The sequence below is a fragment of the Toxoplasma gondii genome, chromosome VIII (genome assembly GCF_000006565.2).
Source record: "Toxoplasma gondii ME49 chromosome VIII, whole genome shotgun sequence".
NCBI lineage: Eukaryota > Apicomplexa > Conoidasida > Eucoccidiorida > Sarcocystidae > Toxoplasma > Toxoplasma gondii.
In genome coordinates this window covers 6,674,602-6,689,869 of record NC_031476.1, presented here as the reverse complement: position 1 = coordinate 6,689,869, position 15,268 = coordinate 6,674,602, and the positions used below count along the sequence as shown (strand labels likewise).

The following is a 15,268-nucleotide window of genomic DNA, read 5'->3' as shown; positions in this document are numbered from 1 at the left end:
TCACGAGCAACGTGTAGAGTCTTCTTTCTCGGTTCTTTCTCGCCGTTTGCGCAGTTTTCCCCTCATCGATTGAACAGCAGACGCGCCAGCAGAAGCCACTGTCACAGTGGCCGTCGCCACAGTGAGGCTCGCGACTGTGGCTGCCTGGCGAAGAAGTTCGCGTTTTCGCCTTTGCTTACTCGCGGCTTCCCCATCCTCATTCTGTCCACTTTCTCCTGCACGCAAGACTCTCCCGCTGCCTCTCCTTCCTGCAGATGCGCTTCGTTCTGCTCGTCCCCGTTCTGTCGCCTCGCACCCATGCTGACTTTCGATAGCCTCAGAGCGGTGGACGTATACCTCGAAACTAGTGGTGTCGGCGAGTTCTTCCTCTCGAATCACTTTCGCGTCTTTTGAGTCCGCGATTGACGCGGTCACTGCTCTTTGTTCCGCATATGAATACGTGACTTCATTTACCCTAGATGCATGCGCCTGCCCTCGCTCTCCCGTCGAGGTTCTTCGCGTCCAATCAAACTCACTTCCGGGCCGGGGAGAAGAGAGAAGAATGCCGTGAGGCGGCAGCCGCGCGGGCAAGGCCGAGTCGCTCGTCGGGTGTACTTCCGGCAGATGTGGATCCTGGAAGGAGATGCGTCCCCGGTTGCCGTGTTGCGCATTTGGAGAGCGATTTGCAGGTCGAGACGCAGACGCAGAGCGATCCGAATCTCTCCCTCGTCTGAGTTTCCTGACGCGACTCGCGGCTCGTCTTGAGACACTCCGGACCTTTTCCTCTGTCTCGGTGGCAAGCCAAGCGACAACCTCTATGGCGCTTGCACTCAGGCGTCGTGTGCGGCTCGGCCGTCTGTCTTTAGCTGGCCTTCCTCGCGTCGCTTCTCTAGGATGTTTTTCCTTTTCTTCCGCTCTCTGCTGTCGCGCCTGGCGCTCCGCAGTCCGAGCGTCTTCTTCGTCCCTTCGTCGCTCTTCCTGGAGACTCGCGAGCACTGCCTGCCTCTCCATTCTTTCCTCTTCGAACTTCTCCAGCAGCGACTTCTGTCTCTCCAGTCTGTCCAGCCGGAGCCGCTGCTCCTCCCCCTGAGCACGAAGGACACCAAGCCGCCTTTTCAGCGCTTCTTCGCTAGCGCTCGCTGCATGCAGAGCTTCCGCTGTCGCCCCAGTGCGGCGAGAGGAGGAACGCCATGCTTCTTTCTGGCCGTCGAGCGCCATCTCAAACCTTCTCCATCTGCTTCGTACCGTCTCTCCTTTCTGCCGCACGACTCGCGAAGACGGTCCCATAGCATCATCGAGGATAGGAAGAGAGAAGAGGTATTCTTCGTCTTCCTTCTCAAGAGCCAGGCGGGAGTATGCAGAGAATAACCTTCCGGGTGGGGAGTGATGAGATGCAGAAAGCGAACTCGTGGAGGAAGCGTGGATCCCTTCTGGCCGCATGCCACCATGAGGTTGCAGAGCCTCGACGCACCCCCCCGACGCTGATGCGCCGGCCGCAGCAGTTTGCGGACTTTGTTTGCGTTCTCGCTTTCCCTGTTTCTCTCGCTTTGCCTGAAGTTCCTTCTGCTGTCTCTGGATGATCTCCTCCGGAGTGGGTCCGAACACCGATATGCCTTCTTCTCTCACCTCACCCTTCTCGCGCCGAGCCCGGTGTGTCTTCCTCTTTTCCGCACCTCGCTTCTCACCTAGGCTGGCCGACGAAGGAAAAACCGAGGCAGAACTGGAGAAGAGGGAAGGCGAAGAGAACGAGGCGCCCTCTGAAGGAGAGGTGGGTGACTTCATGCTCCCTCGCCGGCCTCCCGTCTCGCTCTCCCTCTCCTTCTCTCCTCTTCGCCTCTCTCCCTCGCCTTTCGTCGCCTCGCCGCGCCACGACTGCTCCTGTGGAGAAGACGCCAGCACCCACTGTCTCGACACACTGTTCATCTTCTTCTCTTCCGTTCGCCGCCTCAGCGGAACGTCTCTGTGGCTCACGGCGTTGACGCCCACAGAGACGCGAGGCGGTCCGGAGGCGGAGGAAGAGACAGAAGAAGAGAAGGAAGAAGGCAGGGGAGAAGAGAGCGCAGACGAGAGCGAAGAAAGGGGGAAGGAAAGCGACGAGGCGAGCGAAGACGGAAGAGCTCGGCCGCTGCTCTCGCCTGCGGGCATGACAGGCGACGGAGCGCTTCCCTTCCCCTCAGTCCTTCCAGATGTATGCAAGGACGCAGTCGGGTGAAAGCTGGAAGCCAAACTTGAAGCGGGCAGCGAGACCTGGCTGCGTCTCGAGAGGCAGCTCAGCGACTCGGAGGCAGGTGCCCTCGAGAAGAGCGGAGTGGGCGAAGAAGGCACATCGCTCGAGCGCTGTATGCATTTTACCTTTTCGTCACGACCTCCTTTCCCCTCGCTCCGGTCTCCCCGGAGGCTGCTGCCGTCGTGCGCCTGCGTGGAAGCGTCCGTTTTCCACCCTTTCGCTTCTGTTCCGGCTTCTGCCTTTCTCTGCTCTTGGGCTGCGCGCTCAGAGTCTCCCGTCCCCTCTTGGGGAACAGGCGAAACGCATGGGTGAGCGGCGGCGTCCGCAAACGACGAGGCGCGAGAAGAGTTGACGACCGACCCGAAAATCAACGCTACATCCGACGGCTCGTCGTCTCCAGTCTCTTCCGTCTGAACTGCGGAAGTCTGTCTTCTCTTGGTTCGTCTTTTCCCTCGTTCGCTGCTGGTCTTCGAGGCGCGCAGCGGCCGCCCAGCTGTCCCTACACGCCGACGCAGTCCAAGAGAGAAGAACAGCGAGAGAGGCGCTCGTGAGGGGGAGAGCACGAGTGTGAAGCGAGTGACGAAAGGCAGACGGATACACAAGCCCCCGAACGCGGAGAAAAGAGAAACGAAAACAAAGCAGAGAGAGGACAGAAACGCGACACTCCTGCCGCGCCTCCTCGTGGGGTGCGAAGGAAAAAGGGCGCTCCACATTCGACATAAGGCAGCTCTTCCGTTCTGCGTGTGGAAAGTGACGGAGCGAGCCTCTCTGCGAGCTTTCTCCGCGATCCGTTTCCACCGCTCGCATGCGTTCTCGCGCCTCACCTTTAGCTCCCCCGTCTCGACGTGAGAAACACAGATGACCTCCCTGTGAGTCTCCAACCGCGCCGCTTGCCTCTCCTCCCAAGTGCCCCGAGTTTCTCGACTCAGCGCTTGGAGCGTCGCCGCCGACCCTCGGCTGCGGCTCCTGAGAGGAAGGCCTTCGCGACGAACTCGCGGCGGAGAGATGCTGTTGTCGAGGCTGTGCGGCCTCGGCGCTGGAGCGAGACATGGTAAAACCGAGACCCGTTCGCCGCCGGCTCTGTTCCTTCTCCCTCATCTCTTCTTTTCTCTCTCGCCCTTGTCCTCTTTCCTGCGCTTCCGCCTCTCCCAAAACAAAAGGATCCGCCGCGAAGCCTCGGTAACCCAATCTCGTCTCTTCGCGTTGTTTCACCGTATGTGGTAGGCAAGTGCTCGCCCCGCGGTCTCCACTATCTCCTCGTTCTTCTTCTCCCACACTCGGTGGCCGGCGAAGAATTATCGGTGCTCTTTTCTCGCCCCCAAGTCGCTCTTCGTCTGCGTGCCTTGCCTCTGCGTTGTGTACGCGTGGTTTCCCTTTCCAGCTCTTGACGTACATGGCGGAACCTAGGTTCTTGGCCTCACCCCCCGACGCGAAGCCGGAGAGAAAAGCCGCCTCCACCTCAAGGGCATCTGGAGGAAAAGCTGCGTCGCAAGGACCATCAACGCGCGGCGCATTTCCCTCAGCATTCCTCTGAGCGTCCAGAGAGGCGTTGGAGATCCACGGGGCACCAGGCAGGGGAGTCTCTACAGCGGCCCAGGCAAACGGAGACGGCGGTGAAACCTGAACACTTGGGCATTCGTCCAGAGGGTAAACAACGCTGTTCGCTAGTCCTGGAGCCTGCAATGACTCCGAACGACGAGGCAGGAGCAAGGGTGACGCAGGGGCTGGAGAGGGGGAAAACGGAAGTGGAAGTGGGAAGAAGGCTTCCGAGCAAGTAGGCAAGAGAGGCGAGAGACAAGAGGCGTGGACGACGTGGAGGACATCCGGTGAGACATTTTGAGAGGGAAGAGGAGGCGAACGTGGAGCGTTCTCTGGCCCTCGATAGACGCTTGGAGGCGCGCAGAGACTCTCGCTGGTGCCAGTTCGGTCTGGCCTCCGGCGCTGGACAGAGTAAACAGCAAGCGTCTGAAGCAAGGAAATGCGGCGCGTTGGAGACACGACAACGCGCGTTTAACAGGTGAGGGCTCACGCATTCTCGTCGAGTCTCCTTTGGAATGGACGTTCCCCTTTCGATTTGAAAACTACGCCACAGTTCTCTCGGTCTCGGTCGCATTGCCAGCGTGTGTGTCCGCATCTACGTTTTCGAGCTGCTCCTACGGAAAGATAGCTCCTCCACATGGCCCATTTTTTCGTGCCTAAGGGGGTAAGGGGGTGTGCGTCTCATCGTGAGTTATGCTTGGCTGACTTCCTCATCTTCCTCATCCTGACTCGCCCCCGCTTTCGCTCGCAGCCCGTCCAGAAAACGTTTTCACTTTTTTGAGTCCTTCAGCCTTGTGCATTCTCGATCTACCAGGGGTGTCGACTCTTCTGTTTCGGCCTCTCAACGGCTTGCGGGAGAACCGTAATACAGAGCCTTCTCCCGCATTTGCGTCCAGTCACGGTATCTCCAGATCCAGGACCTCTTTACCACGTCCTCGCACAAGAGAAACGGTGAGTGGTGTTGCGTTATCTCGGTCAGGTACTTGCCATGAACCCACAAGGCCGCTTGCAAGAAGATGAACTATATTAAGTATGCACTGGACCGTTGGAGAATCTGTCATTTAACTGGGAGGGTAAACGGCGACTTTAAGCGCATTTTGAATGTGAGCATTTACCATACAATCTCTCGTTTACGGCTTCGCAGGCAAAGTCTGTCTCAGAGCGACCGTAAAAAACTTGGGGGGTTCGCATGCTTAGCCTTGGCGTCTCCCCTGGTCAAACTGTGGGGCCGCTGTTTGACTCACTGCCGCCGTGCTCACCTGCACAATCCGCCGGCGTTCCTCTTCTCTCGTCGCGAGGTCTCTGTCTGCACCACAAACCGCGTCACGTCGTGAAACGTACTCAACTGTAGTAGAGGAAAGCGAAGGAGTAAACGCCGTCCCCCCTGCATTTCTCCCAACGGAAAAGTCACAACTAGTCAAGTGGTTTTTTCTCTGCTCTGGGAGGAGTGTGGTGATGAGGCGACAGACGCGCTGACGTCGTTTCCCCAGGAACGACCGCCCTCGCGAATTCGCTACGACCTCTCGTGAACTCTCGTTCTCTGACCATCAGCCTGCAGGGGATAAAGGGATTCCTTCCACGCGTGGAGAGGAACTCGAAGGCCCTGCCAAGGAGGTGCATTTGCGAGCTGTGAGCTCATTCTTTTACACAGAGATTCATCGAAGGCAACCGTAGGCTACAGGTATGGACTGCGCTTCATCATCGTTTGCTTTCGCTTTTTTGGACGTGCTCTTCTTGATGTTCGGGGACCTAAGGCACCGGCCAGAGGAACGAGAGATTAATAGACCCTGTCTCTGTTGCAACGTCGCTCCAACTCAACCCAAAACACAAACCTGACGGCACTGTCCTCTCAGCACAGCAGCGTCTCCGCTTGGAGTCGAGTTGGACGCAGGCACTTTCCCATGGACATGCGGAGCAGCAGAAAGCCCCGAGAAGAGGCGGTGGCTCTAGGGTGGCAAACTTCAACTAAACGAGGCATCCGGTCAGTAGGTTACTAGCTCTATCTCCAGTGACACCCCAGGTGGGAGACCAAGGAGAGGTTTCGGATGCTCACCGAGTCTGTCTGGAGGGAAGCGGGAGAGGCGAGGAGCTGCGGACCCGCGTAGCTCGCTGTTCATGTGTGGAGAAGCAGTCGACGGCTTGCCGAAGCAGACGACGCGAGGCTTTGATTCTGCAACCGGAGCGCTCGCGGCCAAAAACGGAAACGGTGAGGAGACATCCAGAGTGTTCGCGTGAGAAGGCGAAAAGGAAGAAATAGAAACGGCTCCGCAGACATGCGGGGTTGAGAGTGGTAAAGGCGCGGAAGGCAGCAAACGCGGATCTTCCATTTGCTGGCGAAATGCATTCAGTGCGTCGGATTCAACTGGACGTAGAGACGAAGAAGAAGGCGGCAAAGTCCAGGAGCTTTGGAGACAGAACGAGGAGGCAGGCGGCCAGAAAGCGACGCTTCGTTGCCTTCGATCCGCTGCCACGGGCGCCAGGGAGATAGGCCTAAGAGTCTGGTGAGGCCCCCCGCGGCTGCAAGCTTCAAGGAAGTCTGCCTCAGTTTGCGCTCTTGTGGGGGAGTGTTCGAACGCCGACTGATCGAGGGATTCTGCTTCCTCGCGTCTGAGCTTCTCCCCTTCTTCTATCCAGAGCTGGAGCAGGTCAGACAGGCCCGAGGCAGCAGGAGGTTCTGCCGCCGTGAGCGCAGACACGGAAGAAGCAGCAAAACTCGAAGCTTGCGAGACAGAGTTCGCGGAAGAGCCTGACGAGGCAGATGAAGAGGAGACGACGGCCTTGTCAAGAACAGAGCGGCGGGAAGGCGGGGGAGGAGAAGAACTTGGGGCTTCGCGGACGAGCAAGGAAGGAGATCTCGGGACTGCATGAGAACGGCGACCGCGAGAGGACGGGTGAGCAAGAGAGTCAGAAGACAGGGAGGCTAGGCTAAAGGAGGGAGGTGAGAAGAGCGGAGGGAGATCGATAAAAGGCGTTGCCACGATTTCGTTTCTTCCTCGCTCTTCTTGTTGCTTCTCCCGAGAAGCGCAGCGCGCTGCTTTCTTCGTCAGACTTTGCATGTTGTCGCCTCTGCCTTGCAGGGCATTTGGCGGGCGTTTTTCGGAGTAGCTCCTTGCTTGCCGTCCTCGATCGAGAGGAACGACGCTATCTCGCGACTCCGCCGCTCTCCGGGAGTGTCTCCTCTGTACAACCCCAGACTTTGTCTCAGCGTGCAGAGAGGCGCTCAGGAAGGCCTCGATGGCTTCGCTGTCTTCGTTGCCACTCTGCTCCCCTCGCTTCTCTCTCGCCTCGCTTTGCTCAGCTGATGGCTGCTCGTCGAGCGTTGCAAGCGTCGGAGACCGAACGCCCTCGCTCTGTTTCGGCCGCGCAAGCCACGACGCAAACGAGAGAAACGAAGCGAGGGAGAAGCGAGAGACGGGGACTTGCGGCTCGGGCCTGGCGCGCTGATCAGAGGAGGTGAGACTCGCGGCAGTTCCAGAACTCTGCAAAAAAGAGCAGCAAGTGCCGCGAAAGATCACATACGGGCGGTACAACTTCCGTCTCTCCACGTTCTCCTCTGCGACCTTCGTCTACCTTCTTTCGCTTTCTTGCCATGTCCTACATGAAACATGTGCGTATTTGTAGATATATATCTATATCTGTATATTTATATTTATATTTATACCTGCATATTTATCTATAGCTGTATATTTATCGATATTTATATAGAGAGATATCGATAGATATAGATATAGATATGTGCATCGGCGCGCCTAGTGTGGAGCTTGTTCGTGTGGGAAGACGACTCTTTCGAACTGGTCGGAATCCAGAGGTGTATTCGTCGTTCGGCATCTGCCAGATCGTGGAGAACAAGAACTGGGAGGTGGAGAGGAGAACAGGGCTCGCGGTTGCTGCTTTGCTAGCTCCTCACGTCCGTCCACGCTGCATGCGAGGCGACTCTCCACGTGTAACCGCCGAGAAAACAAAAACGCAGTCAAGACGGTGACCGAGACCGACAGATCTGTCTGCAGAGAAATCTGTGTCTGCGTGCTTTGAGTGCACAATCGTGATTCCCTTTCTTTTGGGAGAGAACGCATGCATGCCCCGCCTGCAGAACTGCAAGAACTGCAGATCGACAGCCGCGTGTGTCTGCTTCTGTGCGTTGATGGGGAGAATCCACGTCGGGGGGTCGGTTGATACAACGATCACCGTCGTCGTTTGCGGTCCTCTCGCGTCCAGCCGTTCCCAGGTTCCTTCTCAAAGCGCCAGTGAAGGGACACCGCGAAGAACGTTACAACTCCCCTGGTTAGGAAGAACGTAAAATGCCTGCGCGCGCTTGCGATTGGCCTCGTTGCTCTCTAGCGTGGTTGGGCTCCCTTGCTCTGTGCAAAGCATGCATTCCGCGTTTTCGCTTACGGCGCTGTGCGGGGTCTCGTAGCGCTCTGCTCCAGTGCCTGTCTCCTTCCCTAGAGTCTGTGCTTCCTCGTCGCTCTTCTTCTCCTCCCTCATCTTTGTCTCCTTCTGTTCTCTTGTCTTTGTCTCCGCCTTCGTTAGAGGCGCCGCCGCGTCGGAAGTCACCGCGGCGGGGTGCCGTACTCGCTCGCGCAGTTCTTCCACGTCCTGTTTTACATGTTTCTGCTTCTCGTGATGGGGATGCTTCTCGCCCTGTTCGAAAGCCTCTTCCAGAAGGCGAACATCTTCTTCGCTGCTGTCTCCGACTGCCGACAAACTTCTCGAAGACGCACATGAGGGGTGTCTGGATTCCTTCGTTTCCCATGCTTCTCTCCGTTGGCTGCTCCTGTCCCGATGCCACTCTTGCTCGCGCGTCGACGTCTCATCTTTGTCTGCGCGTCTTTTTCCGTTCTCTCTCGGATTCCATTCGAGTTCCTCGGCGGCCTTCACCGGGGCGACGACATCCCGTGGAACGGCGACCCGCTGCGCCGTCTGGGTCGCCGTCTCGTCTGCTGCGACGGGATGATCTTCACATTTATTCTTTCCTCGCGTCTCTCGCGTCTCCCGTCGACTCTCTCTGCCTGGATGTCTCGTTCCGGACGCTGCGTTTTTCTGTTCTCTGTGTCTTGACAACTGTTCGTCGGGGTGCGAATGCCGAGCGGAACCTTCCTTTCCTCTGTCTTCTCCGAGGCCGCTGGTGCCCTCTGTGTGCTGTATCGCCTTGAGGACCTCTTCCCGTTTCGAATCCGCCATTCGACCTGGCGTCTCTCCAGATTTCGATGCTTCCTTGTCACGCTGTCGATCGAGACCTCTGGGTACCTCGCTGATTTCGTCGGACTCTCGCCCTGCGTCTCGCCGCTTCCTTCCGGTCTCGGCCTCTGCCTGTGCCTCTCGTTTGTCGCCATCGGTCTCTCTGTCACTTCCTTCGTCGTCTGCTCTTCGATCCATGCTTTCGTTCTCGGCCAGATGTCTCGTCGCTGCGCCTAACTCCTGTTCACACCCTCGACTCTCCGTCTCCGCGTCCGCTCGGCATGCTTCCTCTGCTTGCGTCAAGTCTCGGTGCCGGCCTCTTTCAGTGTCTCTGCCTTCTTCGCGCGTCTTGACTGGGGAGTCTTCTATTCGCTGCTCGTCGCCTGTGAGCTTCCCTTCGTCTCTGTCGTCTCGCTGCACTCTGCTTCCAGCGCGGCTCACGGGGACTTCGCCTCTTCTCGAGCTCCCTTCGCCTCTTCTCGAGCTCCCTTCGCCTCTCCCGCGCCTCTCGCTCCGGAGAGCCCTCGGCACTCGCGCGAAAGACGGTCGGCGCAAGCGAGGTCCCAGACGACGGCTCGGCCTTCTTGGAGACGAGAAGGACTTCGACGGTTTCGGTCTGCTGCTCTTTGTGGAGCTTCGCCAGGCCTGTTGAAAAGGGATCCAGCTCTCCTCCCATCCGGAAACGGGGCTCTCTTCGTGTTCACTATCGCTGCGGCAAAGCAGTTCGGTGTCCGGCTTGATTGCTTCCTCAGCTTCAGCCACAGCTTCGTCTACTCGGTCTCCCGAATCGACTTCTTCTCCTCGAGGTCCGGAGTCTTCTGCCCCGTCATGACGCGCGTCGCATACCCTCTTCCCTGGACTCCTCGCGCGTCCTGCGTCTGCAACTTCAACGGTCTCCGGTGACTGCCCCTCGCCACTCGCCCCAGTTCTTCGCTCTTCCCTCGCGCGCGCCGCCTCTTCCGCCTCTTTCGCCTCGTCCGCCTGAGGATCGCCAGTCCCCCCCCGCGCGCGGATGTCCGGGCGACCGCGGACCTCTGCTCCTCCGACCGTTCCCGAGCTGCACAGAGAGAGGCAGGCGTCTCGCCGGGGCTCGAAAGAAAAAGCGAACGCCGAGGCGACAGCGGGAGAGGAAGAGGAGGACAAAGCGAAGGCGGAGGAAGAAGGGAGAGAAGGAGCAAGGGGGGCGGCGACAGACTGCAAACTCGAGACGGAAGTCGCGTCACACGGCGAAGAGAAGGAGGCGATACTTCGCCCCGTCGGTCTGGGCTCCACAGCCCAATCCCGAGGACTTCTGACACACAGCAGGTTGCTGGCTGCCGGCGCCGGCATCACAATTTCTCTCCCTTCTTCCCCATGTCCTTCTTCCATTTGCGATTTGTCGATCCAGTCTGCGAGTTCCATAGCCTTCTCCAGCTCCTCTGCTTTGTCGCGGGTCTCTCCGTCTCTCGCAGCCGTCGCGTCAGCTGTTTCAGTGTCGAGGCATGCGTCGACGGAACTGCATGCGAAGGGCGTCTCTTGTTCAACTCCTGAGATCTGTCCTTCCCTATCTCTCGGAGCCTCACAAACGTCACTTATCTCCGCCTCCCCACCTCGTTCGTCGCCTTCGGTCTCGCGGTCTTCCTCTCTGCCTGCTTTGCGTTTGCCGCTCCCCGCGGATCGAACGTCCTCTGCCTCTTGCAAGACTGCGCTCGCTTCTGAGTTTTTCTCGGCCTCGTGTTTCTCTTCAGTTGCAGTCTGGTTATTCGGCTCTTCTTCCTGTTTTCTTTGAGCCTCATCCGGACTCGATGATCGCGGGTCGATGGCCTGTCTCCCGACGCAGACCAAGCCCCGCTGTTCTTCCTGGACGGTCTCCTCCCCCTTCGCTGCGTCCACAGCCGTCCCCCGGCTGCGCGGCTCGTCGTTTTCGTGCTGCGGTGCCTCGGCTACTTGGGCGTCCTTCTCCTGTTCAGAGTCTTTTCTTTGTCCCCCAGAAAGTGCATCGATGCGTGGATCGCAAGCGCCGCTCTCCTGCCCCACAGCCAGCGACACTCGCCTTCTCTCCTCGCCTCTCTCGCCGACATCGAGCATCTCCCCTCTCGGGAGCTGAGGCTTCCTCCCGCGGTTCAGCGTCTCCTGCTTGTCCCCCAGAAGGCCTTCCGGTGCAGAAGACGAAGCAGCGTCTCCAGAGGAAGCGACCGCAGGTGGCGACTGCGAGAGGATACGCGAGTAGGGGGGGGACGGAGGGCGCGCGACGTCTCTGTTCTGCATAGGAGCGCAGACAGGCGCGAGCTGTTGTGCCTCCGCTGGAGGTTGAGCCGCACCGAGGAGGCAGGCAGCGAAGGGCGTCAAAGAAGCAGGGATGGACGAGGCACCGAGAGACGCTCCGGTCGGTGGACGCCGGACACAGAGAGAGGAGAGAGAACATGGAGGAGAAGAAAGGCGCTGAGACGCCGGACAAGAAGAAGGACGAGTCGACGATGGAACACAGAAAGAGAGAGAAGAACGAAGACGCGGAGTAGACAGAGAAGCAGAAGGGAAAGAAGCAGAAGGGAAAGAAGCAGAAGGGGAAGAAGCAGAAGGGGAAGAAGCAGAAGGGGAAGAAGACAAAGTGACTTTGCATTCCTGTTCCGGAGAGGATGCGTTCATCTGGAACGATTGACGTGGTGGATTTAAGGCAGAGCTGGAAGATGAGCGCAGGGGCACCGGAGAACAAGACAAGGAGTTTACGAACACAGGCTTTGCATTCGCAGAGTCGACTGTCTCTCTTGGACTGTCCGTTTGATGCTGACTTTCTTCCGCTTCTCCATCAAGAGGAAGTATCTTGTGCCTGTCGCAGCTACTGGGCAAGTCTCCTCGCGCTTTGCTTCCCGTTTCTCCAGGCTTTCTGTGCGTGTCTGTCGTCCCTCCAGTGTTGTTTCCGTTTCCAGTCTCAGACGTATTCTTTGGACAATCTAGCTCCCGATTGCCGCACTGTCTGTCGCCTGTTGAGTCCTGTTCTGCACCTCCTGCTGTCTCCTCAGCAGCGTTTTCGGGACTCGGTTCACCTCGACTTCGCTGAGGTGCCGTCCGATTGTCTCCAAGCTCTCGTTCGGCTTCCTGGAGACTTCCGTCTCTCTCCCCTTCGCCACACTCTGCTTCTCGGCTCTCCTCGCTCTTGCTCCCAGACTCTACCTGCGTTACCACATCTTCTCTTCTTCCAACCTTGGGCGCCTGCTCTTGCGATTTCGGAGTCTCTCCGTCCTCTTCTTGAATGCTGGTCTCCTCTCGATCTGTCTCGGTCGACTTGATCTTCTCTCCCCACCTCGTCACAGCAGAGGCTGCAGCGCGGGGGGGCTCCGCGTCGGGGCGACACACTGCGCTTCTGCCACTCTCCGCGACCTTTTCGATTTCTCGTCTCCGCTCCGCTTCCCTCTCGCCTGCCTCGCTTGCCAGCCACTGTCTCTGCTCCACGTTCGGGGATCCACATTCTACACTCGCTCTCTCGTCTCCACCGTTCTGCGGCTTCTTCGCCTTCTCAGCTTGCTTCGCTTCGACCGCTCGACTGTCGCCTGCCTTCGAGTCCGTCGCACCCTTCCCCGCGCTGTGCCCTTTCCTCTCCTTTTGCGCCTGTGACGTTGCCGTTTCTTTCTCTTTGACACCGTTTCCTTCCTCTGGAGACAGTTTATCGTCGTCCGTCTCTCGGTGCTTGGTAAGCGCTTCCTTAGACGGTCTCTCTGTCCCCTGGCGGCTGGCCCGTTCCCCACATGGTGGCTCCTGGTAGACGACTCGCGGGTCGTCGTCTGGACGCTTCTCAGTTGCGTCTGGTTCTCGATCCAGCTTGTGTCCTTCCACGCGTTTGCGATCTGCTTCTGAAAGCCTGGCGTCCGCCGAAGCTTCGTCTTGTGAAGAAAGTAGATCTGTCTCCCCTGTCTCGCTCCCTTCACTCTTTTCGTTATCTATCTCTTCTCTCGTGTCTCTCTCAGTTTCGTGACTCTGTTCTCTCTCTCTAGCACCATTCCCATCGCCATCTGTCCCTTCTCTCTCTTTTTTCTCTATCTCTCCTCTCTCTCTGCTCGCTATCTCTTCCCTCTCTGTCTCTTCTTTCTCTTCTCTCTCTTTTTTCTCTATCTCTCCTCTCTCTCCGTTCGCTATCTCTTCCCTCTCTCCTCTCTCTCTGTTCGCTATCTCTTCTGTCTCCGTTTCTTCACTTTCGAGTTCCCTCCGTTTTAAACAAGTTCTCTTGGCCTCTGTCCTTCGGGGCGTCACATCAACCGTTCGGGCGCCGGGCCTCGCGCCGAGAAGGAGACACCTAGACGAAGGGTGCTGAAGCTGTGAGAGGGAGACTTCAGCCGAAGACAGCCGGGAGGGGACGGAGTGTGCAGAGTCCTCTCCTGCAAATCGCATGCAAGAAAGGATGGCCAACGATTCGTCAGAGTGGACAGTTTTTTTTCGTTTCCACGTTCCCAGCGAGGCTGACGGGAGACCCCTGAGAGTCCGACCGACAGGTGCTCCACAGCCTGTCCAACGCCTGCAGTGCACCTCGAGAGGAAAGAGCCAGAAAAGCTCAAACAAATGTCTTTCATCCCCTTTCTTGAAAGCAAGTTACTTCCTTATCTCAGCGTCTCTCTTCTCGAAGGGGTTTCCGAGTCTCGCGGACTCTTCTCTCTTTCCTCCCGGAGGTTTCGCGACTAATCGTCCCCGTTGCTCTTCTTCACTTCCCAAGTGGCTGTCTTTGCCCCGCAGCATTCTGTGACGGCGAACTCGTTTGGTGCCGCCTTTGTCTCGAAACGTATTTCAGATACGTTTGCGCTGTGTCTTTCTGTGCCTGCAGTTTCTCTCCTTACGTTCTTGGCTTTTTGCCTTTACACGTTTCGCTATGCCGCAGGTGTGGATGCGGGTCCCTCGCAAGCGTCAAGACCCCCATCGCAGGGCAAGTGACTCTAGTGGTGAATTGAGAATGAAAGACTGTCAGAAGTCAGGAATTTTTTTTGTCTCTTTCCCCACACTGCTTGGTTTTGTGGCATCGTGCGCTCGCTCTAGGTGGACTAGTCACCTGACAGATTTCTCGCCTCTTTCCTGTCTTTTGTCAGCGTTTCGTCTGTACGCGTCTCTCCACTCTCTGAAAGACCTGAAGGGAGGTTGTGCTGTGTCCTCGCCACGGCCGACACTCGCATTTCTCCTCTCGCCATTTCTCTCTCTTGCACCTTCGTCTCCAGGCTTTCTGTGCCTTCTTCCGGGGCTGCTTCTCTGTCGTCTATCTTCTCTTCTACACAGTCGCTCCCGCGTTTATCTCTTCTTTCGCATGGACAACTCGTCTCTTCAACGGAGGCGCGTCTCGCCTCTCCTCCCGCAACTGCAAGTCTGCCTGCACTGTCTCTTTTCTCTGAATGCTCTCCGTTTTCAGAACAGACTCCTTTCTCTGAACGATCTCCATTTTCTAAGCAGTCTCCTTTCTGTGAACTGACTCCTTTCTCTGAACGCTCTCCGTTGTCTGAGCGCTCTCCGTTTTCTGAACTGACTCCTTTCTCTGAACGGTCTTCAATTTCTGCACTGCCTCCTTTCTCTGAACGCTCTCCGTTTTCTGATCTGCCTCCTTTCTCTGACCTGACTCCTTCCTCTGAGCAGTCTCCTTTCTCTGAGCGCTCTCCGTTGTCTGAGCGCTCTCCGGTTTCTGACCTGACTCCTTTCTCTGAACGATCTTCAATTTCTGCACTGCCTCCTTTCCCTGACCGAGCTGCGTTTTCTGAACTGCCTCCTTTCTCTGAGCAGTCTCCTTTCTCAGAGCGCTCTCCGTTGTGTGAGCAGTCTCCGTTGTCTGAGCGCTCTCCGTTTTCTGAACAGTCTCCTTTCTCTGAGCGCTCTCCGTTTTCTGAACTGCCTCCTTTCTCTGAGCAGTCTCCTTTCTCAGAGCGCTCTCGGTTGTGTGAGCAGTCTCCGTTGTCTGAGCGCTCTCCGTTTTCTGAGCAGTCTCCTTTCTCTGAGCGCTCTCCGTTTTCTGAGCGCTCTCCGTTTTCTGAGCAGTCTTCTTTTTCTGAGCGATCTCCGTTGTGTGAGCAGTCTCCGTTGTCTGAGCGCTCTCCGTTTCCTGAGCAGTCTCCTTTCTCTGAGCGCTCTCCGTTTTCTGAACTGCCTCCTTTCTCTGAGCAGTCTCCTTTCTCAGAGCGCTCTCCGTTGTGTGAGCAGTCTCCGTTGTCTGAGCGCTCTCCGTTTCCTGAGCAGTCTCCTTTCTCTGAGCGCTCTCCGTTGTCTGAAGTGCCTCCTTTCTCTGAACGGTCTTCAATTTCTGCACTGCCTCCTTTCTCTGAACGCTCTCCGTTGTCTGAGCGCTCTCCGTTTTCTGAACTGCCTCCTTTCTCTGACCGAGCTGCGGTTTCTGAACTGCCTCCT

General features: G+C 57.5%; 1 protein-coding gene across 1 annotated transcript; it reads right to left on the bottom strand.

Moving 5' to 3' along the window:
• On the bottom strand, positions 1-13,285 carry TGME49_268035 (hypothetical protein; the record flags this gene model as incomplete). Its single annotated transcript, XM_018781495.1, has 5 exons — positions 1-2,705; positions 3,031-4,147; positions 5,005-5,051; positions 5,799-7,224; positions 8,138-13,285. 5 exons carry the CDS (start codon positions 13,283-13,285, stop codon positions 1-3), a joined length of 10,443 nt encoding a protein of 3,480 aa, XP_018636531.1.
• Positions 13,286-15,268: the final 1,983 nt, after the last annotated feature.